At 43.1% G+C, this 24,778-nt stretch overlaps 1 protein-coding gene across 6 annotated transcripts in view; it reads left to right on the top strand.

Moving 5' to 3' along the window:
- Positions 1 to 24,778, top strand: part of GRAMD1B (GRAM domain containing 1B) — a 291,387-nt gene that overhangs the window by 185,333 nt on the left and 81,276 nt on the right. For 4 of the 6 annotated variants that reach the window (XM_044282018.1, XM_044282022.1, XM_044282024.1 and 1 more), the window contains exons 2-3: positions 4,608 to 4,818; positions 21,341 to 21,364. In XM_044282018.1, coding sequence (XP_044137953.1) covers positions 4,608 to 4,818; positions 21,341 to 21,364 — 235 coding nt within the window. The remainder of the gene's footprint in view (positions 1 to 4,607; positions 4,819 to 21,340; positions 21,365 to 24,778) is intronic. The other 2 variants (XM_044282020.1, XM_044282019.1) reach the window with 1 other exon arrangement.

The following is a 24,778-nucleotide window of genomic DNA, read 5'->3' as shown; positions in this document are numbered from 1 at the left end:
TCCTTGCTTACAGCTCTTTCTGGTTTGCGGCGGTGTGGCTTTAGCTGTTTTCTTCTCCGCTCGGGCTGCTTGTCTGTGCAATTTCCCTGATGCTCTAGAGTTTGGCAACATGGCGATCTTGGCCACGTGACAAGTGTTGCACCCAAGGATCGCAGTGTAGCATTGCTAGCATAAGGCCTCATGCACACGACCGGATGTAATTTGCGGTCCACAAAAAACGGATCCACAAAAAAATACGGATGACGTCTGTGTGCATTCCGTATTTTGCGGAACGGAACATCTGGCCCCTAATAGAACAGTCCTATCCTTGTCCGAAATGCGGACAATAATTAGACGTGTTCTATTTATTTATTTTTTTGCAGAACGGAAATGGAATGCACACGGAGTAACTTCCGTATTTTATTTTTTTGCGGAACCATTAAAATGAATCCGTATACTGGCAGCAAAAAAAAACAAAATACGTTAGTGTGCATGAGGCCTAAGAGTGAATGAAGTCGTAGCGCCACTTGCATTTGTTCCGCGACCCCAGAAACGCAAAAAATAGAACACTGCTGGATTTTTTGTGATTCTGGGATCACGGCAAACGTTAATTTCATTTCTGTGCTAGCGCCGCTACACTGTGATAACCCTGCAATCCTTGGGCACGACAGCCGTTGCGCGACCACGATCTCCATGTCTTAAAGGGAATCTGTCACCCCGATTTTCTACAGTAATGCATGAGTAATACTGCAGATATGGAGTCCAGATAGCTAATTTTTTTTATTTCACTACTGCCTCCCATTCCCTCACTGTCAGCGCTCAGATTTGCACTGATATACATTGTCAGGACTGCTGTGCAGGCGCACATGAGTCCTCTCCATTATGTTAGAACAGCACAGCAGTCTGGACTGTGTATTTCAGAGCAGCTTTTAGTGCTGACAGCGGGGTAATGGGGGGGCACTAGGAAAATAAAAAATGGTGATCTGGAGTCTTCATCTGAAGTACTATGTATGTATTACTGTATCTAATATTCCAAAATCGGGGTGACAGATTCCCTTTAAGTCCTGCACCATTGATGGTCATTTGTGTGATCGGCCGAATACTCGGAATTCAGCTGTGATTCACATATCTGCTTCTGCTTTCTATTCTGTCATTTTAATTGCACAAGGATTAGATACATGTTCCTCTTGCTTTTATTTGTGCCGTTACTGATTTTATAGCATTACAGTATGTAGCTCGTAGTAGTGTCTACAATATGTTTTCTGTAACCCTGAACCTTGTCTTCCAGTTTTATTAAACTAAAGCGTAATCTAATCGTGTGATGAGAAGTTCTGCAACTTTCTAATAAGCTTTCGGATCATTTTATCATTCCTTTTCCCTAAAGGACCGGGCCAGGTTTAGTTTATTTAAATTTTTTGGCAGGAAAAGTTGTATTTTTATGGCACCATTAATTTACCACATCTTGTAATATAATATGTGGGGGGGGGGGGGGGAATAATTTGTCGCGTAAAAAACAAAACACAATTCTGCCATCTTTTTGTTTTGTATTAATGCTGTGCACTAAAAATGACATGATAACCTTATTCTCCGGGTCAGTGTGATTACAGCAATCTCAAATTTTATATATTTTCTGGTATGTTTTACTACTTACAAAGAAAAAACATTTTTAATATTTTTTATCGCCATATTCTGACACCCATAACTCATTTATTTTATTTTATTTTATTTTTTGCAGGTATGGGGTGAGCTGTAGTTTTCATTGGTACCATTTTGGGTTATATGTTTTTTTGATAAAATTATATGCTCTTTGTCCGAGCCGAAACGTTGCTTCACTGTCCCACATGGATCAATAAACCATGATTTTCTACCGGAAGTGCTGTCCGTTTCCTAATAAATATATATTTTACTGTCATTTTTAGTTTCCTCAGGGACTTGACTATAAAGTCTTCTAATAACTTGCACTATCCACTACGATAGAATACTATTGCATTCTATGGAATTTTGACAGACTTTTTGTCAGGCCCTGCAAATTTCACCACGAGGACTCTGGTTGGAAGATAGAGGGAGCTGGAATCTCTAGTCACGCATGTGCGCTCCCACTCCATTCATCTCTATGGGACTGCCAAAGAGAAGCAGAGAGTACATTGTTCAGCTATCTCTGGAATTCCATAGGGTTGAGTGGAGCATGCATGTCCGCCACTGCCAGTCCATTCACTCTGGGGACTCTTGCACCTTATTCTTGCGATTAGTGGGGATCCCAGCAGTTGGTCTCCCACCAATCAGGTACTTATCCTCTGTCTCACTTTATTTTAACTATAACAATAAAAAATGTCTATTGCCGAGGGCTTTTTTTATTTTTTTTCAGGACGAGTTGAATTTTTTTTGACACCATTGTGGAGTAAATATAATAGATTGACATGAACGCTCTAATATATATACTTTTTTTTTGGGAGGGTGGTGGGTTTTTTTATGGTGTCCACCTTGTAGCACATTTAATGAGTTACTTTAAGGGTCCATTCACACGTCCGCAAAATGGGTCCACATCCGTTGCACAATTTTGCGGAACAGGTATGGGGCCAGAATGTGCTGTCCGCATCCGCGGATCCGTACTTCCGTTCCGCAAAAAAATAGAACATGTCCTATTCTTGTCTGCAATTGCGGACAAGAAAAGGCATTTTCTATGAGAGTGCCGGCGATGTGCGGTCCGCAAAATGCGGAACGAACACTACTGGTGCCCGTGTTTTGTGGATCCGCAAAACACATACAGATGTGTGAATGGACCCTTATTCTGTGGGTCAGTTTTATGATACCAAATTTCGATTTTCTTTGTTTTACTACTTTTGCACACCGCATCAGATTGCAGTGCCTTGGATGCAAACGTTTAACTTATTCTAAATGCCCACCCATATACAGTTAGGTTTAATAGGGTATCCTGGTCAAAGGCGGACATAGACTCTAAAGGGGCTAGTTTGCTGAGAGTGAGGCACTCATCCTAGGGCTCCTTTGTAGCAAGTTATTTAGTGGTGTACCGATTTGCCAATTGCATTTCACCAGTAACAGCTTTGCCTCTGTTCCTTTACATCTAATGAAGTTGGCATTAGCATACATATGGTAAGTCCACCCATGGTTTGGTTATTGGTTCCAAGGCCAGCTCTATCTTCTGTTAGACCCCAGGAACCTTATTTTAGTAGGGGATAAATTGTGTCCTAGCTTGAGCCGACCAGAGGATCCTCTCCTGATCCGGTTGGACCAGGTTTGCACAATAAAAACACCTTAAACATTTGGTGTTTAGTTTACAGTGCTCTGTTAGATCTTCCTGCAATAACAAGCCCTTCTTCTTTAGTTTTCATTGGTACCATTTTTGGATAGATACAACATGCCCCCTAGGGAACCTGACCATGTAATCATTTGATTTCTTCAATAATATACAAATAATTGTCCACAGATTACCTATGTAGTTGGGACAATCTGTGGACAATTATTTGTATTGACATGTGTGTCCCTTACTTGCCTATGTACTAGGAACTTATTGCGTACAACCGATCATTGTTTAACATAAAGGTTCCCTCCCTGAGCAGTTGATGAAGCTGGGCAGTCACTCTCACAGCGCAGGGACAAGGAGGGACAGTTGGCTAGCAGGGCAAAATAGATGTAAGAGACCCAGTATCATAGCCCCCCATCCCTAGTCTCTAGTGGCGCTGTGGATTAATGTGGTTTTGCACAATTCTAATATTGACACCTAATAATAGGGCAATTTTAGGTAAGTTAGGTATTTGGTTGTGTGTACATTGTTCAATAATATACTGCAATAATTCTAAATTGCAGTGTATTGTGCCTGTCAGTGTCCCATCTGATGTTTAGGATCCCATCCGCAGAGTGAAATCCATCAGCACCCCTTCTATCTAACTGCATAGATGTTTATGTTGACTGCGGCATCTGAAGAGTTAAACAGTCAGCATTCGAGTTAAATCTGATTCTTTGTCGTTGCAGCAGCGTGCTGTACACAGCTGACCCCTGTTGTGGAGGGTGCGGGCCAGTGGCGTACATAGAGAAGTAAGGGCCCCATGGCAAAGATCAAACCGGGCCCCCCACACCGGACAGAAGGGTTTTTGCCTAAACCCTTTTCAATGACCCTTGGGCCATTTTTCCACTGCTTCATTTGCTAAAAGTATTTCCTTTAGGGGGTAGAGGGCTGACCAAGTTTTCACTCCCAGAAGAAGAGAAGATAATCCCAACTAAGACTGGGCCCCCTCTTGCCCTGGGCCCCATAGCAGTTGCATAGTCTGCCACTATGGTAGTTACGCCCCTGGTGCGGGCATGTGTGTGTACATTTACAGTGCCTAGTGCTACCTACACAGAATCGGAGCTGTAACTTTATGGTGGATGATGCGACCTTGTTATCAATGAATGAAAACCATTTTTCAGATGTCGAAAATCTACCTTCACCTAGCGCAGCTCAGAGCTGAGGGTTTGCTGCAATTGTATTTAACAAGACGCTTATTAGAAAGCTGCAGAACTTTTCATAATGCCGTATTTAGATAAACCTGGAGAACACTTCTAAGAACTTCAGATATCTGACAGACCAGTCCACTTTTATGTGGTTTAACTCTGTTGTCTTTTTACCTTAGCACGGCAAGTAACTCGAACCGAAGCTCGCCAGCCTGCTCCCCCATCCTGCGCAAGCGCTCCCGCTCTCCGACTCCCCAACAGAGTGAAGGAGAAGTCATGGTGGAGAAAAGCTTGGACCATTTGTCAGACAAATCTCCTCCAACCCCAGAACCTGGTGTGCAGCGGAGCGGATCGTCTCAGTCAGGTCGTAGCGGAAGCAAAAATTCAAAGGTGCGTGTGCCTCTGTTAGCTCATATGATTGGACACCGATTTACATGGACTAAAGGATTTCTAAATCTAAGAATTTGCTCTCTGCTGTATGGGAAGACCTTCTTATCTTTTATCACGCCGTGTACTCCAGAATTCTGATTTAAAAAATAGGGCTTTTCACTTTTTTGGGGCTTATTTGCGCCAAAAAATTGCAACATTTAGCACTTTTACTCCACTCACTCCAGTTTCGTAAAGTGCGTGAGGAAGTGGTTAGCCTGTCAAGAGGATTTAGGCTGGATTTATCAACTGACTTTTATAAGAAGTCACAAAAATTGTAAGGGCGTCTTCACATGCGACAGAATTTGTTGCAGAAATTTTCTGCTACTGAAAATCGGCTCCATTCGTTTTAATGAGGCTTGCAAAAGTCTGTGGGCCAGATTTATCATGACTCTGACAGCTCACTCCACTTTGTCCGGACACTAAAGTCCGTTTTAGCCAAGTCAGATTTATGATCGGTCCTTTAAGACTGTAATAAATGTGGTTTGACGGTAGCAGTTTATCCGTCAGTAAGCAGCTTTACAAAAGTCGCACATCTTTACGAAAAAGTTGCACGTTTTTATGAAAAAGTCGCATGTTCTATTAAAAAGTGTCATAAGATAAGCATGGTCCTCACTGGAGTGAAATTGCAACTTTTTTAATAGTCCCAATAGTAAATCTGTCTAGAGATTCATTTACATAAGAAAACACGTCCACTTTCAGAAAACTGGCGAGCACACTGCAGAGCAGAAAAAAATTTGTGCGCAGTTTTAGCGTTTGGGACTTTTTCACTCCATTATTCTGACCTGAGCTAATGATAAATCTGGCCCTGTTGCTTGCCGTCAAAACAAGTTCATTCAAATGAATGGAACTGATTTTCAGTTTGCAGAATTTTTTGTAGAAAAGTAACATCTCATGACACAAGTGTTAAACTTCAAGATGCCTCAGATTTATCATGCATTGTGTGACATCTGATAAATTTGAAGCAAATTACAGCAATGCAGACCTAAAAAATTCCCCTCCTGATAATTCTCCCCAGTGTTTATATATTTTTTTCTGTACATACGATTGAAGCTAAATCTATTGCAATATCATAAAGAAGTTGTCCAGGATTTTGATATTGATGGCCATCGTATCAAAATCCTGGGCAACCCCTTTAAAGGGAATTGGTCACCAGTTTTATGGCGTCCTAACGAGGGCCAGCATAAACTAGTGACAGATCCCCCCTTAGCACTTTCTTTAATTGACCCAGCCATTTTGCCAAAATCTTGTATTGAACAGCTTCAGCGCATAATTATGAGTCCTGAATATTCATGAGCTCCTGCCTCTCCCCGCCCACTTGCTGCTGATTCGGTTGGAAAACAACTGTCAATCAGAGGCAGGTGGATGGGGAGAGCCGTGAGCTCATGAATATTCAGGACTCATTAGCATGTGCTGGAGGTGTTCGAATTAAAAAAGTGAGGGCAGCAGAAAACTGGTGAAAGATTTCCTTTAAAGGGGTTCTCTGGGCTTTTAATATTGATGGCCTATCCTAAGGTTAGGTCATTAATATCTGATCAGTGTGGGTCCGACACCCAGCTGTATAAAGGGAGAGCGCATGCAGCGTCCGCGTGCTGTCTCCCTTCTCTCTTCCTGCTCACTTCTGCTATGTCTATGGCAAACAGGAAAGGAGACCGCACACATGTATTGCGCGCGCCTTCCCTTCATCCAGCTGATTGGCGGGGGTGCCGGGGGTCGAACCTCCGCCGCTCTGATATTGATGACCTAGCTGTCGAGAAATAAGCATTCCTCTGCTGATTGCTAGTGGAGGAGACCAGTGCATTTACATGCAGCGATCTCCTCTAGAGTATGGTGAGGAGTGATCGCTAATGCCATTGCTCTTCCCCGTACTGTCTTGTTGTTTTTCGGCAGTGGATCGTATTTATGCAGCACAATCTGCCATCGGGAAACAATGATCTTTTGTGATTTTAGATACAATTATTCGGCGGTGCATTTACACTGCAAGATCATCGCTAACCAGCATTACTAGTAACACTGGTTAGCGATCATCATTTAATTTGTCGGCCTGTGTAAAGGGACCATTCGTCTTAAAGGGGTTATCCTGAGGATATGTCATCAGTATTAAAAACTAGGAAAACCCCTTTAATGCAGAGATTGATGGTACTTGTATATGTGTAAAGAGCCTGTATCTGAAGACAGGTCCCTGATTGTTATTATTGTGACTGGCTATAACGAGGATAATTTATGAAGGTACAGTACTGGAATTGGTACTGTATTATTAGTCTCTCCCAGCCTCACTTGCCTCCATAGACGCCTCATCATCAGTAACTTATATATCAAAACCTGAGTTTTCTGATCAGATAAGTGACTTATTTTAGGACAGGGATGCTCAACCTTCAGGCTGTTGTAAAACTACAACTCCCAGCATGCTCGGCTGATAGCTGTAGTCTTTCTGGGCATGCTGGGGGTTGTAGTTTTACAACAGCTGGAGGGCCGCAGGTTGAGCATCCCTGTTTTAGGAGAAGTTTGGCCAGTGTGTGGGGCCCTTTCAATAAATTGGTGGGCCCTGTCCATGAGTGAGCCCCCCCTTGTGCCACCTCATAGTATATATGGTCCCTTGGTGCCTCCTTAGAGCAGATAGGCCACTTTGGTGCCTACTCACAGTAGTGCCCACAGTACTTATGCCCCTTAGAATGCAGAAACAGTTGAAAACGGGAAATGCTGCATCCTCTGAACCGCCCCGCCGGATCTGGGACACTTGGGAGGATGGAGTAATGAGAGCTTCTGGTGGTGGGCCGGGGGCAGTTGCACTGTTCACACTCTATGGGTAAAGTGGCCCTGACTGTCGGTGTAGAGTCAGTTGGCTTCAGTCTGTTCGGTCAGTACTTTTGTGCTGTCTCCTGTTGCTATGTACACTTGTTAGGATGGCCTTCCTTGATGCTTGGTATGGGTTATAGATCATTGCATAGTGGAATATCCTTTTATTTGTGGTTAAACTCTGATTTCTACAAACTAAATCAAATATAAAATGTAATTTAGCAAATCATCGGCTTTGCTTATCTCGTACTGATTTGGAGCTGTTTTTCTCCATTTATGTATAAGGCTAAATTCAGATCTCCTGTTACCAGAGAGCATTTCTATTATTTCTTACCTTGGGTTGGAGCAATGCTGTGTAACTATTGTAAATGAATGAAGGGGAGAACTTTAAAGCGGACCTTTCACCTGGAAAAGCATTGTGAACTAAGTTCTCACTGCACTTACTATTATTCCTCGGCGCCGCTCCGTTCTCCCGTTATGTCCTCCGGTATGTTCGGGGACTTGGTTATAGTAGGAGGAGACTCCCCTTGTTCTCCTGGGCGTCTCCTCCTCCTAGGCTATAGTGCTGGCCAATCGCAGCGCAGAGCTCACAGCCTGGGAGGTTTTTTTTCTACAGCCTAGGAGAAGGAGACGCCCAGCAGAACAAGGGCAGATTCCTCCTACTATAACCAAGTCCCCGAACATACCGGAGGACATAACGGGAGAACGGAGCGGCGCCCAGGAATAATAGTAAGTGCAGTGAGATCCCTGGGCGCCGCTGTATATGTCAGGATACTTAGTTAACAATGTTTTTCCAGGTGAAAGGTCCCCTTTAAAGGGGCTGTCATCTAATTGAAAAAATTGCCCCATGCCAGTAAATGTAATCATCCTATACATGCTGCCTGTTTCTCCCCTGCTGCTCTCAGCGGCACACCTTCAGTTCTTGTGTTAGTAATAAAGCTACATCGATGACCAGTGCAGTGTACCCTCGCTGGTATATGACCTGAGGCCAGTAATTGACTGCAGTGGTCACAGTCTGTATATCTCTGTGTCACTGCTGTGTTTTGTACTTTAATTAGCATATTTAAAGGGGTGTTTCAGGATGTGCAGCAGCCCCTTCAAACCATTGATTGGTGGGCATGCCTGCATTCAGACCGATCACATGTTGATGACCTATCCTGATAGGCCATCAGTTTTGAAACCAATTTAAGATGCTTTCATTTTTCCAAATTCTGCTGAATCTACTTTTCTTTTAGCGTACTGCAGGTAGTGGTACATAAGACTGTCCTGAGCCTCCCAGCAGTAATGGTCTTGGACCCCTTGCTTATTGTCCTGGACTCTTTGCTTAAGGTCCTGGGCCCCTTGGTTATGGTCACGGAATAAACCATTAATGTGGTACATCTCAACGAGGGGCTGCCTGCCCCATCCTGCAGTGGCTTTTTGACTTGCTGAATAGTCAGACCACCTATGTATGAGAACGTGTCCTGGAACCAATTCATAAGCAAAATCTAAAAATGGATCGCAAACTAGTATACTTTATTTTTATTTATTTTTTTCTTCCCATCTGTCAAGCAGCTTACAGAAAAATATTGTAACACAGGGGATTTATCAAAATATTATCACGGCAAGGAAAAATCACGCCCCAAAAAAATGTAACTTTTATGTATAAGAAAACAAGATTATAAAAGCCAAATAACCCCAATGAAAGAAATGGATAATCAAAACTGTTCGATTGCCCACATTACAATCGTATGGCCTTACGGTAATTGTATTAGTGACCTTCGCTCAATGGATTAATGATGAACATCCTGTAGCAAGACAATTTTTAGATATCAATTACAACTTGCGGTTCTGTAGTACCGGATGATCCTTAGAAAATGCTGCACCCTGAAAAAATGGAGTCGGGGAAAGAAAAAAAACTATCCCTAAGCTACCCCTGCCTGAAAGCGGAGCTCCTTCCCCGAAAGGGGCGACCCCACTTATGGGTGGCAAAAGCTATGTCACCTGGAAGGCCCTAATATTTATTCTCCATATGCTTTGTATAAGCAAGTCCCAATCAACCTTTTTTGTAGGCGATTTGATGGTTTGGGTGAAATTACATCCTATAGGACTGAATCTGACAAAAGGATGCCCCAATATTTTCTAAAGATATTTAAGATCCTCTTAGTTCATCGAATGTGCCTGTAGTCCTGACAACTTCATCATTTGATTTGGTACACGGGGCGGAGACGAGTAAGGAAGGTCTCATTTTTTTTTTTTATGCAATATCAAAGGCTTCTTTTAGAATATCACCCACCAAGTCTCAAAAAGGCTATTCCTGGTGGAGCTCCTGTACATCTCTACAGGGAATGATAAACTTATAATCAGCAAATTACTACTTGCTGGAAATAGTCTTAAAAATAAGGCCGATGAGAGGTGGTTACATTACAGTCCTTGCTAGATGCTGTGGTTTGTGTTGTGATGCTGTATGTGAGAAAAATGTAGTTTCTGGTGGTGGATGTTAGAGTTTTCACACACGTTGTCCACCACTTCTGCCTTTACAGTCCCTCTTTCTCAAAGCTAATACCCAGCTTCCCATGGTCATAGTTCTGACTGATGTCAAATTGCAGATCTTGTGAGTAGTTTATCCAGTTATTCAATGCTTGTTCTACACCTACCACCCTATACTAAACTGTTGGTGGCATGGAAATACTTGGGTAGAAATAAAGAGGCCCCGGTGTTTTAGTGAGTGCTTGCGCCACTAAACCCCCCCCCCCCCCCGCCAATCCACAGGACAGGGGATAAGTGTTTGATCTCTAGGGATCTGACTGCTGGGACCTCCAGCGATCACAAGAGCAGCAAGTGCTGTTGAACTGCCCCATGAGACTGTAGCAGTGGTGCACATGTGTGTCAACAGCTCCATTCACTTCTAAGAGACTGCTGAGTACAGTATTTGCAGCAGTCCCATAGGAGTTCTCATGGGGCAGTTTAGTGGCACTTGGGGACCCCAATTATTGTAATTGCTGGAGGTCCCAGCACAGGTTATCTGCAGTATTGCAGCTCTTCCCCATTGGCTGCAGTGGAGTCGAGCTGCAATACCAGACACGACCCATAGACGGTGGTGGTGCTGTTTTTAAAAAGCCCAAAGAAATTATGAGTTTTTTGCAACATACCAGCGGTTATGGTGCATGTTCTTCCAGCAAAGGGAAAACACACAGCAGACTTATATTACATTTATTTCAAAATAGGATTACATTAAGATAGTGAAAAGTTGCTGACCGATTCCTTTTAAACTAATAAAAGTACCAGTAAGGTCTACCAATACATGTTAACAGCATTCCTGTATGCCAATTGGGAGTTATTTGGATGATCAGAAAATGTCAGGCTTTTCAAAGCGCCCAAGCACTCCTCCCCTGACATCGTGGGGATGCTTCTACAGGTCTTGCGCAGGCACCCTCTGCGGGGCTTCCAGCGCCTGCGGAGAACAGCTCCCTGAGGCAATCACTCACAGAAGGGAATGTCCTGCGCATGGGAGGGTGCCTGCATGAGACTTGTAGAAGCATCCCCGTGACGTCGGGGGAGGAAGCCTTGGGAGGGTAGGTGTGGAGCGCTTGGGCACTTTGAAAAGCAAAGCCCGCTGGGAACTTGGAAGTCGTTTTCCATAGGAATAAACTGTTTGGAATGCTAACATGTATTGGTGGACATTGCTGGCACGGCAGCACCAGCAGGCCCCGACTGGAGGATCCTGGGCCAATTAGTGTGAATATTAATTGATAAACACTAATATACTGTGTATGTGTGTATATATATATATATATATATATATATATATATATATATATGTGTGTGTTCTATGAAATTGTTATTGTATTCTTTTTTTTATGGGGTGGGGGGGGGGGGGGGGCGCCTATGCTACCCTCTTATTTTTGTGCTCACCCCAGTGGGTAGATTCACAGCTTCTATCTTTTCAGCTTCTAGTTCTTTAAGATGTAGCTCACAAGTTCTTAACCACATACAATTGGTACTCAGTATCATTAGACAGTATCTAGGACAAGTCCCAAGGGGCTGTGAGAATATAAAAAAATAATTTTACCCTACATCAGATGCAGCAGTATATACCAAGCTGTATATTGTGATCTCCTGTGTGGCATATTCCCTGGCACGTACCAGCTGCAGTCCAGGAAGCCTCTCCTTATCTCACAGCTACAAGTCATTGAGCCGCAGGCAAGAGGTTGTCATCACTGGATGCCTCCGAATTACAGCCAATAAACCCGTAACAGTCCCCGTGTCTTGTGTGTGAGCAGAAGCCAGAGACTGGTGCCAAGGCTCGACATCCTATCCTGGAACCAAACCCTTGTGACATTGTGTCACTTCACAAGTGGCAGAGCCATGCAACCCTCCAAGGTCATAGCCATTCTGATGGCAAATAATCACAGCCCATAGATATTGATGGACGTTATTTTTGAAGAATATGCTTTAAATTGCAATATAATTCCAGATTGGTGTTTTTGTTCTTAGAAGCTTGTATATTACTGAGCAGAGCTATGTAGCTAAAATAGCAGAGTTCACTGTGCAGCTTCCTAAGACCTTGACATTAAAGAGCTTCCCCTTTTTAAATCCCCCAAATCTCCAGTAAATCAAAGACCTTAAGTTGTCCTCTTCTGTCAAGTGGATAACCATTAGATTTAGCTGTGTCAGCTTTTCTCTCTGAGGGACAGGCAGGTATTGTGGCGGCCAGAGTTTGGGTGGCCTCAGTTTTACTCCCAAATTTGCGCTGCCATTGGTCCACGCATGTGGTCAAGGCTTCAGGTGAACGCTGCAACATCTGTCTGGACAGCTTGGTAGTACAACTCCTGCAAGAGTTTTCACACAGCTTTCCCAGACGCCTGAAGGGCAAATACGATCAGTATCAATTCATAGCTAATAATCAGTGTGCTTGGAAAGCCGAGTGCCTCTATCTATATTGCTGGTAATGATTATCATTATCATGAATGGGAGAACAGAGCACAGAAATAAAGGTAACAGATTGCAATGACCCGGTGGTTCACTGAGGGTTAATGCTATGTACTATTGGTCACTGCTAAAACAGTTAATGCCATACTGTAATGTGGTTCACTGCAAAAGGGGTTAATTTGACTATACTGTGTATATTGTGTCTCATAGGCTGTGTATAAGAAATACTTTTTATTTTTTCCTTGCCTAGGCCTTAGTTATTAGGAGTGGGCTGGTCCCACCCATCTGAGGTAGGTGATGTAGTGCAGAGAGTGTGCAGCTAGCAGCCGGAGAGTGAGCAGACAGGGTTACATCAGCCCTGTAAGCTGAGAGATACCAGAAAAGTGACCGAAAACAAGTGAAACTAGCCTCAGGGATTGGCACATCTGCGGCAGGGTCATCCGGCTGCCAGTTTTAGCAAAGAATGGCAGGAATCGCCCAGACAAAAAAAAACATGCTCCATGCAGCGGTTCTTGTCCGGCTGATTCTTGGCATATTTGCCGCGTAGCGGGCGGATCTCTGCGGGATCCCATTATTATTAATTGGCGCCAGTATCCAATCAGATGGCAGTATCCAGCAATGCCGGATCCAGAGAACTAAAGCAGGCTGTTTCCTAGCAGAACAGACTTCCAGAGCATAGGCCACAGATCTGAAACTATCCTAAGAGGAAGAAGTATAGCACTTTGCAGAAGGTTGAGGTCCCTTACAAAAGTGACAGTGAATGGAAAGTCAGTGAAAGGTAATGCACATTTACAACTGTAGAATTCACTGCATGCGGTTTGGGTTATATCAGGGGGAGAAAAACAGAACTGTATCGCACATCCACAATGCTATGCTTTGATCTAATTAAACTCGCTTCTCAGCGCCATATTGAAGTGTACAGCCCCCCATACTGCATGCTGTACAAGAGGCATTAGTGTACATTTTGATCAAAAGGCATAAGCCCACTCACCACGCCAAGGTCACCTCTTTGAGTGAGACCTACTCTGACAAAAAGGCACAGCGCAATGCGACCTTGGCGTGGTGAGTGGGCTTATGCCTTTTGATCAAAATGTACACTAATGCCTCTTGTACAGCATGCAGTATGGGGGGCTGTACACTTCAATATGGCGCTGAGAAGCGAGTTTAATTAGATCAAAGCATAGCATAGTGGATGTGCGATCCAGTTCTGTTTTTCTCCCCCTGATTTTATGTGGTTTGGGTTGTATTGCTTCTGAAGCCTGCCACACTACTGAGAGGAACTGGCCATCCATTTGTTAAGCATTGAAGAAATGTATATATATAGAGAATTTGCACCAATTTGGGAAGTTGTTTGGATTAATTGGGAAGAGACTCGAATAGGCACTTTTTGTATCTCCTATATCCCCATATACAGCCTTGGGAAATCGACGTAGGTAACCTGGAGAGACTGAATTTTGCAAGTGTCTGTGTGTGCCCAAAGGATAAAGAACTGTGGACTTGTTATCTCCAAAATCGGCCTCCTCGTTGATTTGCATTGCCTACTGACATTGTCACTCCAGTGCCCTCCTTGCCAGTACTTTGAGCACCCCACCTATAATTAGGCAGGAGCCCCAAAACTAGGGTGTGCCCGGGCACTCTCTTTGCTGCAGCCACCACTTACTATTTTCCACATTGCAAGATCTGGATAATGGATGTGCGTGTGTAAAATATATGTACCTATATATGATTAGTTATTAATCCACCCGGAAGCTACATTTTTCTGGGTAAAAATCTTTGTGGCTGTCCAGCTCAGGTCATTACCCAGCTTTTCCAGACTCCTGAAATTATGACTGTTAAATACGCCTATAGTGATAAGGATATAGAATGAGATTGGCACTCCACCTCTGGTATCACAAATAGAAAGCAATTTATTCCAATAAATAATTAATATATAAAACCAAACAATGCAATAAAATACTTATAGATACAATGGACGTTAAGAACAAAGTATAAATGTATACTTCAAAAACTGATGTAAAATAGTGATCTGCCCCTCGGCTCTCTCAAATCATACGTAGTGGATCAGTATATAGTGATGTCACCAAGTGCTTCACAGTTGCAGAGTATATGGTAGCCCTATTTGTATACAAGTGCCGTCAATCTGCTACCAGAACGCTCCCACTGTGCTTATACACAATAGTATATATTCAATGTTCCTATCAATACATTGTATTCATAGTCCCCCAGTTTTCTTTGGGGCATATGATGTAATAATCCAGATGAATGCGCAGCCTTGTTAATCACTTGTATATACGGCACTTGGTTCCTTTTTACATTCTCTGATCACGCAGGAATGTCCATGTCTAAGTTGTAAGTCCCATCTAATAGTTGTCATAAGTATCCATACAGAGGTAAATTTAATCTCTACATTAATAGGCGCATCAGGATAGGTAGTAAAGTTATTACTCCGTTTGAGGACGAGGGATCTGGGTCTAGTGTCCGCCGTGGCGTCCCACGTGGTTATCAGGCGCAGAGTGTTCTTACCTCTCAATATCCCCTCTTACGTGCGAGTCTGTGTATGTGGTCCTTCTCATTCGCTGGAGAGAGCAGAAGTCAGCGTGCCACGAGTTGCGTGGCTACGGATCGAACAATTCCTCTGCTTCAAACAAAATCAGTCCTGGAGCGCGTCATATGGGTCTGCTTATTGGAAAGACGTCATCAGTGCATAGGGGTGTTCACACCAGACACGTTTCGGAACATATAGTGTGGTCAACCCCCTATGCTATTGGTGGTGATTTTTAAAGGCTCTGCAATCCTTAATTTTTTGGGGTATATGTAAAAGATGGAATGGAATCTGATGCTGTTCGTATTCTGGATGTTGTCATCCTAAATGTCTATGTATCATATAGGAAATTCTGTATGGTTCCTAACTGCCAAACATCTTACATGCATATAAAGAAAAAACAAAGAATTAACTATACAAAGATTGATACTGATCCAATACTGAAAGCATATTATTCATCCATCCACACATATTAAATCTTGGGTATTCGTCTGTACATATAGATTCATTTGACACAGACCGATATCAATGTACACTCTCTCTATATATATATATATATATATATATATATATATATAATATATATATTTCTGTCTGCAAAAAGGTAAACCATATATCAACAAACAAGTAAAAAGAGCGCAAGAGACAGGTGCGGTTCCTATGGGACTTCTACATATCTCCACTAAAAGTTGGTGTATATTTATAATAATGGACATATAGCCCTTTTTATGTTGCTTTTTCTAAACCAATCCTGTTATGCTTATTTTTGAAGATTTTTTTTTATTTTAATTTAATTTTTTTTATCCTCTTACAAAAGGTAGATAAACATAGTCTGAGCCAACAGACCAATGGCCGGACATCAAGATAGAAGAGAGTTGGATGAGTGTCGAGAAGAAATATGCATTGGGTGGGCGCCATCCGCCAAGGGGGGATCGAGGGGCCAATTTAATTGAAAACTCGGTCTCCCGTCAGCGAAGGGCACCCCTCCAAAGACTACAGGAATCCAAACAACTCCAGCTCTGCATTCAAACCTTCAGGTAAGATTGAATTGAACTCAAACATACGTCTGGACTCTTGACATTCTACTTATATGATCTCCACCTCTCCAATGTCTCTCTAGCCTTTCTATGGCTGCATATTTTATCCCAGTTGAGTCTTTATTATGTACTTGTTTGAAATGGCTAGATAATGTATGTTTTTCATAGCCATTTTTAATATTCGTAATATGTTCAGAGATTCTCTTTTTAAGGGTCCATTTGGTTCTCCCTATATACTGTTTATTACATGGACATTGCAAGCTGCGATGTAAAGCGAGCGGAGACTCGGGGAGGGACTGGGTGGAGGAGCTGGGGCCGGCAATAGCAGCGGGGCGGTGCAGTCACTGTACTATAGCCCCGCCCCGCCGCTCCGGTATACTAATATAATATGTCATATTCAATTAATGGTTATTAAATATGCCCCTTTATGCCTAATAGTACCTTAAATCCTAAGCGCTTCAGTACAATGCAGGCCGGGCGGGCGGCAGCGTAACTCCCTGATGTCACGTGCCTGCGCCGCCTACTTTATGAATGAAGCAGGCGGCGCAGGCAAGTGACGTCAGTGAGAGACCGGCCGCCCGGCCTGCATTGTACTAAAACGCTTAGGATTTAAGGTACTATTAGGAATAAAGAGGCATATTTAATAACTATTAATTGAATAAGACATATTATATTAGTATACTGGAGCGGCGGGGGATCTGTGGATGGCACAGTTATGGGCTGGGAGGGTCTGTGGATGACACATGTATAACAGTGCCATCCACAGATTCCCCCCCCCCTGTAACAGTGCCAGCCACAGATCCCCCTGTAACAGTGCAAGCCACAGATCCCCCATAAGTGTCCATCATCCACAGTTCCCCCAATAACAGTGTCTGTCATCCACAGATCCCCCCATAACAGTGTCCGTCATCCACAGATCCCCCCATAACAGTGTCCGTCATCCACAGATCCCCCCCATAACAGTGTCCGTCATCCACAGATCCCCCCATAACAGTGTCCGTCATCCACAGATCCCCAGTAATAGTGCCATCCACAGACCACCATTAGTTCCAAACACACAGCACACCTTTTGGTTAAAAATATTTATTTTCTTATTTTCCACCCCAAAAACCTAGGTGCGTCTTATACGGCGAAAAATACGGTATGTATATATATATATATATATATATATATATATACTCACCTAAAGAATTATTAGGAACACCATACTAATACGTTGTTGGACCCCCTTTTGCCTTCAGAACTGCCTTAATTCTACTTGGCATTGATTCAACAAGGTGCTGATAGCATTCTTTAGAAATGTTGGCCCATATTGATAGGATAGCATCTTGCAGTTGATGGAGATTTGAGGGATGCACATCCAGAGTACGAAGCTCTGATTCCACCACATCCCAAAGATGCTCTATTGGGTTGAGATCTGGTGACTGTGGGGGCCATTTTAGTACAGTGAATTCATTGTCATGTTCAAGAAACCAATTTGAAATGATTCGAGCTTTGTGACATGGTACATTATCCTGCTGGAAGTAGCCATCAGAGGATGGGTACATGGTGGTCATGAAGGGATGGACATGGTCAGAAACTATGCTCAGGTAGCCCGTGGCATTTTAAACGAGGGCCAATTGGCACTAAGGGGCCTAAAGTGTGCCCAGAAAACATCCCCTACACCAATACACCACCACCACCACCAGCCTGCACAGTGGTAACAGGGCATGATGGATACATGTTCTCATTCTGTTTACGCCAAATTCGCACTCTACCATTTGAATGTCTCAACAGAAATCGAGACTCATCAGACCAGGCAACATTTTCCTAGTCTTCAATAGTCCAATTTTGGTGAGCTCGTGAAAATTGTAGCCTCTTTTTCCTATTTGTAGTGGAGATGAGTGGTACCCGGTGGGGTCTTCTGCTGTTGTAGCCCATCCACCTCAAGGTTGTGGCTTCACAAATGCTTTGCTGCATACCTCGGTTGTAATGAATGGTTATTTCAGTCAACGTTGCTCTTCTATCAGCTTGAATCAGTCGGCCCATTCTCCTCTGACCTCTAGCATCAACAAGGCATTTTCGCCCACAGGACTGCCGCATACTGGATGTTTTTCCATTTTCACACCATTCTTTGTAAACCCTAGAAATGGTTGTGTGTGAAAATCCCAGTAACTGAGCAGATTGTGAAATACTCAGACCGGCCCGTCTGGCATCAACAACCATGCCACGCTCAAAATTGCTTAAATCACCTTTCTTTCCCATTCTGACATTCAGTTTGGAGTTCAGGAGATTGTCATGACCAGGACCACAACCTACATGCATTGAAGCAACTGCCATGTGATTGGTTGACTAGATAATCGCATTAATGAGAAATAGAACAGGTGTTCCTAATAATTCTTTAGGTGAGTGTATATATATAATGACATTGGCGGAGTCACATGTTAAAAAAATCTTTTATCTGTTCATGTGTATTTGTTGTAGATTTCACTTTCATCGTTCTTTTCTAAAAGGAAGTAATTTTTCAATTCATACACTTCCCACATCTTTGGAAACCTGTGATGCCCACCTTTGAATAGAATTATCCTTCTTGATAAAGGGGCTACTTTAAGGCCCAAATTTGGAGCCCTAGTATAAGTTATTTGAGGGGTACTTGAGATCAGTGGGCCTATCGTCTTGTCTTTGAGGATATAATGCCAATGTCTTTTTATGATTTTGTGTAATTCCTTATGTTGGGAATTGTACGGTAGAATTAGTCGTATCACTTCACCATCTGACTTATTAGAGGGGATAGTGTCCGTTTAAAAAAAAAATAGACTCTGTCCATATTGCGTACTGTCGTCAGTGCGTTTTCTATTATCCGAGGTAAGCATTTTTTATTTAGAAATTGTTGTTCTATTCTATCTGCTTCTCTTTTAAAGACTTCTTCCTTTGTGCAGTTACGTTTAATACGCCAAAATTGGCCTAATGGGGTATTAAGAAGCCACCCTGGCATATGACAGCTGGTATATAGGATATAGCTATTTTTACTGATGGATTTCTGTGTATTGCAAATATAATGTCCATTTTCTATTGTGATTTTCAGGTCCAAGAATTTTATAGATGAATTACTTATATTTGATGTGAACTGCAAATTATGTGTTCGTATTGATTTCTTCTAGAAACATCTGAAGATCCCTTTCACTCTTTTGCCATATAAAAATGATATTGTCTATGTATCTTTGCCAGAGCACCAGGTCTGACCCCAGCTTAGGAACTATAATCTCTTGTTCCCACTCAGCCATGAATAAATTGGTGTAGCTGGGGGCAAACCCAGCTTCTCAACACTCATCCAACTCTCTTCTATCTTGATGTCCGGCCATTGGCCTGTTGGCTCAGACTATGTTTATCTGCCTTTTTGTAATTAGAGGATAAAAAAAACTGTTAAAAAATAAGCCTAACCGTATTGGTTTAGAACAGGGATGCTCAACCTGCGGCCCTTCAGCTGTTGTAAAACTACAACTCTCATCATGCCCTACTGTAGGCTGATAGCTGTAGACTGTCGAGGCATGCTGGAGGGTCACAGGTTGGGCATCTCTGGTTTAGAATAAAGCAACATAAAAAGGGCTATATATCCATAATTAGAATTATACACCAACTATTCGTGGAGATATATAGAAGTTGCATAGGAACCACATCTGTCTCTTGCGCTCTTTTTACTTGTTTATTGATATATGGTTTACCTTTTTGCAGTCAAATGAAACTATATGTACAGATGAATACCCAAGACTTAATTTGTGTTCGATGGATGAATAATATGCCTTCAGTATTGGATCAGTATCAATCTTTGTATAGTTAATTCTTTGTTTTTCCTTTTATATGCATACAAGAGGTTTGGCAATTAGAAACTATACAGAATTTCCTATATGATACATAGACATTTTTAGGATGACAACATCCATAATACGAACAGCATCAGATTCCATTCCAGCTTTTACATATACCCCAAAAGATTGAGGATTGCAGAGCCTTTCAAATCACCAGCAATAGCATAGGGGGTTGACCACTGAGGAAGGAACACTCCATATGTTCCGAAACTCGTCTGGTGTGAACACCCCTATGCACTGATGACGTATTTCCAATAAGCAGACCCATACACAGACTCGCACGTAAGAGGGGATATTCAGAGGTAAGAACACTCTGTGCCCGATAACAACATGGGACACCACAGCGGACACTAGACCCCGATCCCTCGTCCACAAACGGAGTAATAACTTTACTACCTTATCCCGATGCGCTAATTAATAGAGAGATTCAATTTACCTTTGTATGACAACTATTAGATAGATATAGACATTCCTGTGTGATCAGAGAATGTAAAAAGAAGGAACTAAGTATATACAAGTGATTTAACAAGGCTGCGCATTCATCTAGATTATTACATGACTGTGTAAGCCTAGCTTTGGTGTTTTGGCTGCATTGGTGATGTACCGTACACTGCTGCAGCCAATCACTGGCCTCATTGGTCTCAGCTGAGGCCAGTGATTGGCTGCAGCCACAACATGTCCGTGCAGAGGAAGGAGCTGCAGCGCTGGATCGGAGCAGGCTGGAAAAGTGAGCTGAAGTGCTTTTATTTTATCATGGTCCTGGCAATATAGATGAATAAAAAAAAATGCGCACACACAGATAACCCCTTTAGTTTTACTTATTTTATTTTTAGGAAAAATGGGAACTGGGACATGAGACATGAGCAAGATAAAACATTTGTTTGGAATCTCATCCCACATTAAATGGCTTGTATCCTAGATTGAAAAAAATTTGGAGCTACCGCTCCGGAGGTCCCCGCCGATGTTTGATAACTTTATGCAGTGGTCATGGGAATACATAGCAGCACTTCGCCACTCAAGGCAAAGTCAGCAAAGTGGTGGAGGCCGCTAAGATGATGGGGGATTCATCCAGCTAGTGTATATATGTGTGTGTGTGTGTGTATGTGTGTGTGTGTATATATATATATATATATATATATATATATATTTAAGCATTGCCTGCTTGTAGAAAAAATAAAATAAGCCCAACCTGAGTAGCCATCTTTGACTAACTGAAATATTTGCAGGTTTGTGTTGGGAGGCGGCAGGGGTGCAGGCTCTCTCCTCAGCCTTCCTCGTCCCTGACACCTCTTACTGTGTGATAACTCTTTGTTCAGTAAAGTGTTAGCTCTAATTTTCTCTGTGTTTTGTTTCAGTATGACAGACTTAACCTCATCAAAGTAAGCTGTTCTCTTTATCTTGTCCCCCGGTCTTGTCGTCCTCCTTCTCCCCTGGTCCTTGCTAGTTAGAGGTGATTAGGCCGACCCCTGGCTTCGCCCTGCATTGTGTATGCGCCTAGCTAGACTGCCGCTTCTGCCTCTATGTGCCTTCCCTTCCTCTAGGGGTCTGTCCCTGTACGGTGTCCGGACCTGGGCTGCTGAGAAATACACTACTGCTGGTGTGGAGCCATAACTACTATAGTGATCTATGAAGAACATCCTCCTCCACCTAAAATAAAAGGGTTTAAGTGGGAACATGAGGAAAAAGTCAGACTTTCCAGTTAATTATTAATCATGGGATCTTTACATGCTTTCTCTGATTTTAGAATTGCCCTATAATGAAATTCTCAGCGGATGGGGGATACACCTGTTCATAATCCTCCTCTTTTAGCTAGAACAGAGAGAGAGGAAGCAAGGAATGTCTCTCATTTCTGAGAACCCAACCTGTCCATGCCAGAGGGACAGCCCACTGATAAGAATCTCCCAGAGGGAATGAGAACTTCCCACAAGGTTCCCCTACAGACTATAGCAGTTTGCTGGGGTCACAACACGGGTACACCCTGTAATCTGCTCATCCCTAGGAGTCCCTTTGAACAATATGTAAAGCCCCTTTTACATTGGCTGAGCATTGGGCAGATGATCGCTAACGTTCGTTCGTAGGATCTGCCGGTGTAAAGGTGCAGGACGCTCGTTCATCGGGTAATATGATCGTTTATGCGGTCACCTAAATTATCTTTTGCCGTCAGCAGATCATGTCTAAACAGCCTCTGCTGCCGGCAAACAATGATTGTGTTAGGGGACGAGCGATGGTATGGGTGATCACTCCACCCCATACTGTGGAGGAGATCTCTTCATATAATAGCAGTGGTCTCCTCCGGGAAGGAGCGCATTCTTCCAGACAATCGTCTGCTCTATCTAGCAGTGTAAAGGGGCCTTAATACTCCAAAATGGACTGCCCCATGACATAGAATGATCCTCTTTCCACAGCATCTGATCATGGAGAGTCCAATCGCTAGGGCCACAAACAAACTGGAAGGGGGGGCTCTGTACTCCCTGTTTGAATGGAGTGGCTGGTGCTGCCACCCAGTTCAACTGTAGGAGACATCCAGCAGTCCCATAGTTGAAATGAGCGACAGCGCGCATGTGTGACTGCCACACTATTCAAACGGGATTACATGGCCCCCGTTCTGGTGACTGGCCGGAACACTGCTATTCAAACCCCAGAGGATAGGGGGTAGGTCTTTGTAATGGAATAACCTCTATTAAAAACAACTATCCACTGCCTAATAACGAGGTGACACACATTTACAAAGATCCATCAAGCCTACTTATTACTGGATAAGCAGTAGAGGAGCTGGTAGCGCACACCAGCTCGACTGGTCCTGGCTGCCAGGCCAGGAGAAAGATGACAGCTGGGACCCAGCACTGGATCAGGGATTGCTCAGCAAGTCCCTTCCTCCTCGCTGGAGAGAGAACTGGCAGGGAACTGTTTTTCACTTGGCCATAATTTTCTGTATATTCTGTTCAGCTCTTTATGAATTATGTTGGTCTCCTAGATGGTTAAAGCTTCTGGATAACATCCATTATCTGCATCCATTGCAGTGATCCTCAATGGCATATAGATCAGCATGTATTGGAAGTGTAAATTTGCATAACCTTGTAAATGTATATGCCATTCAAGGTCTGTGCGACAACCTTGGAATATTTAGCACACGGTTAGAACATGTGAGCTGCCAACACGCATAACAATCACAAAAAGGAATGAAGATTCCTAAAAGTGTTCCTACCTTGCACCAGGAATTAGACTCATCAGCGCACAATGAACATTCTGACAGTGTAGGCGCCTGTTGTGCACAGTTTTGATAAGTGCTGGGTTCTGCACAGTATGAATGTGGCTGGGAAAAGAATCAGTGACATAGCTCTTAAATCTTATTTTTGGCTTTCAGAAAGCAACATACTGTAGTTTAAAGTGCAACTAAACATTCATGCAACTTGCTTTTAAACTATTACAAATGCCCTAAAATAAATCTCTGTGATGTATTTTATTAATTGATTTTAATGTCATGTCAAAACAGGCCCCCAAAGTTCTAGCCTCTCTGTAGAACTTTTCACTGTTGCACATACTGAATCCATAAACCGTAACGGTGTACGGATTCCACAGTTCTACAAGGATAGGCGCCGCAATGAGTGCACGACTGTCAGGAAAACCCATCACTGCTCCTGCCTCTGCCCCGCATGCCTATAAAGTTTAGGTACAATTATTTTTTTTAATTTTTATTATTTGTAGATGATGTTTGAAGTATTGTGCTTGTGCTTTTGAGGTGTATTTTTTATTTATTCCGCTGATTATTTTCATATTAAATTTTGTCAAAACAACCCATGGGGCATTTGTTAGGCCTAGAGTTTTTTTTCTTTAAAGGGGTTATCCCAGGGGCGGATTGGAAACTTAAAGTGGCCCGGGAAAAAACCTAAAAGTGGCCCCACATTGTAGGCCGGTCCAAATTGACAGAAGATGGGGCAGCACAAGTGGGCAGGGCCAAAACCAATAGGCAGGGATAACAGAAGTATGCGTGGACTGCAGTACCATAGTGCAGCACAAAATACTGCCCAGCAGAACCAGATACCAAAGTGCACAAATATTGCCTCCCTTGCAACAGTATTCAACTTAGAGTCCTGAGGGCGGTGGTACTGTTGAGTTCAGCAGGGCACATGTGGCCATTGGAGAGGTGCATAAATTAAGGCGGAGAGCATCAGAACATTTTGAACCTGGCCCAAGGGTGGATTGGCCACAGACTCTACAGGGAGATTTCCTGGTGGGCCAATACCCAGGGGGCCGCCTAAGCCCTTTTCTCTGCCTCTGGCTGGGTACATAATGAGCTCCTAGGGGTAAATAAAGCTTTGAGAATCGGGTAACCATGTACCCAGACAGCGATCGCACATGCCCTCCTGAAATTAACTGTGGCCAACATCTCACCTCCTAAGCCCCCTGCTCCATATCCTAATCGGAGACAACTGGAGGAGAAAGACAGAATGACATCTATTGATGGCCACCACAAAGGGACAGCTTCTGGGGCAGTATATTGTGCTATGCTGTGGTATATGGTTCTGATGGGATGCTATATTGTGATATGGTACTGCTGGCCCTGCCTACTTGTGTTACCCCCGCCTTCTGTCAATTTACATCCGCCTACAACATGAGGTCACTTTAAATATAGATATATTTTTTTCCAGGGCCACTTTAAGTTCTCAGCCGGCCCCTTACCCGGCCAGTGTCCGTGAGGAGGATTTCCATGTGGGGTCTATTGCCAGTCCGCCCCTGGGTTATCCAGGATTTTTATATTGATCCTCACGATAGGTTATCGATGTCAGATCTAA

This window comes from Bufo gargarizans, chromosome 2, assembly GCF_014858855.1.
Source record: "Bufo gargarizans isolate SCDJY-AF-19 chromosome 2, ASM1485885v1, whole genome shotgun sequence".
In the NCBI taxonomy this organism is placed as follows: Eukaryota; Metazoa; Chordata; class Amphibia; order Anura; family Bufonidae; genus Bufo; species Bufo gargarizans.
Note: the sequence above shows the minus strand (reverse complement) of the source record. Positions and strands in the feature narration are given on the sequence as shown.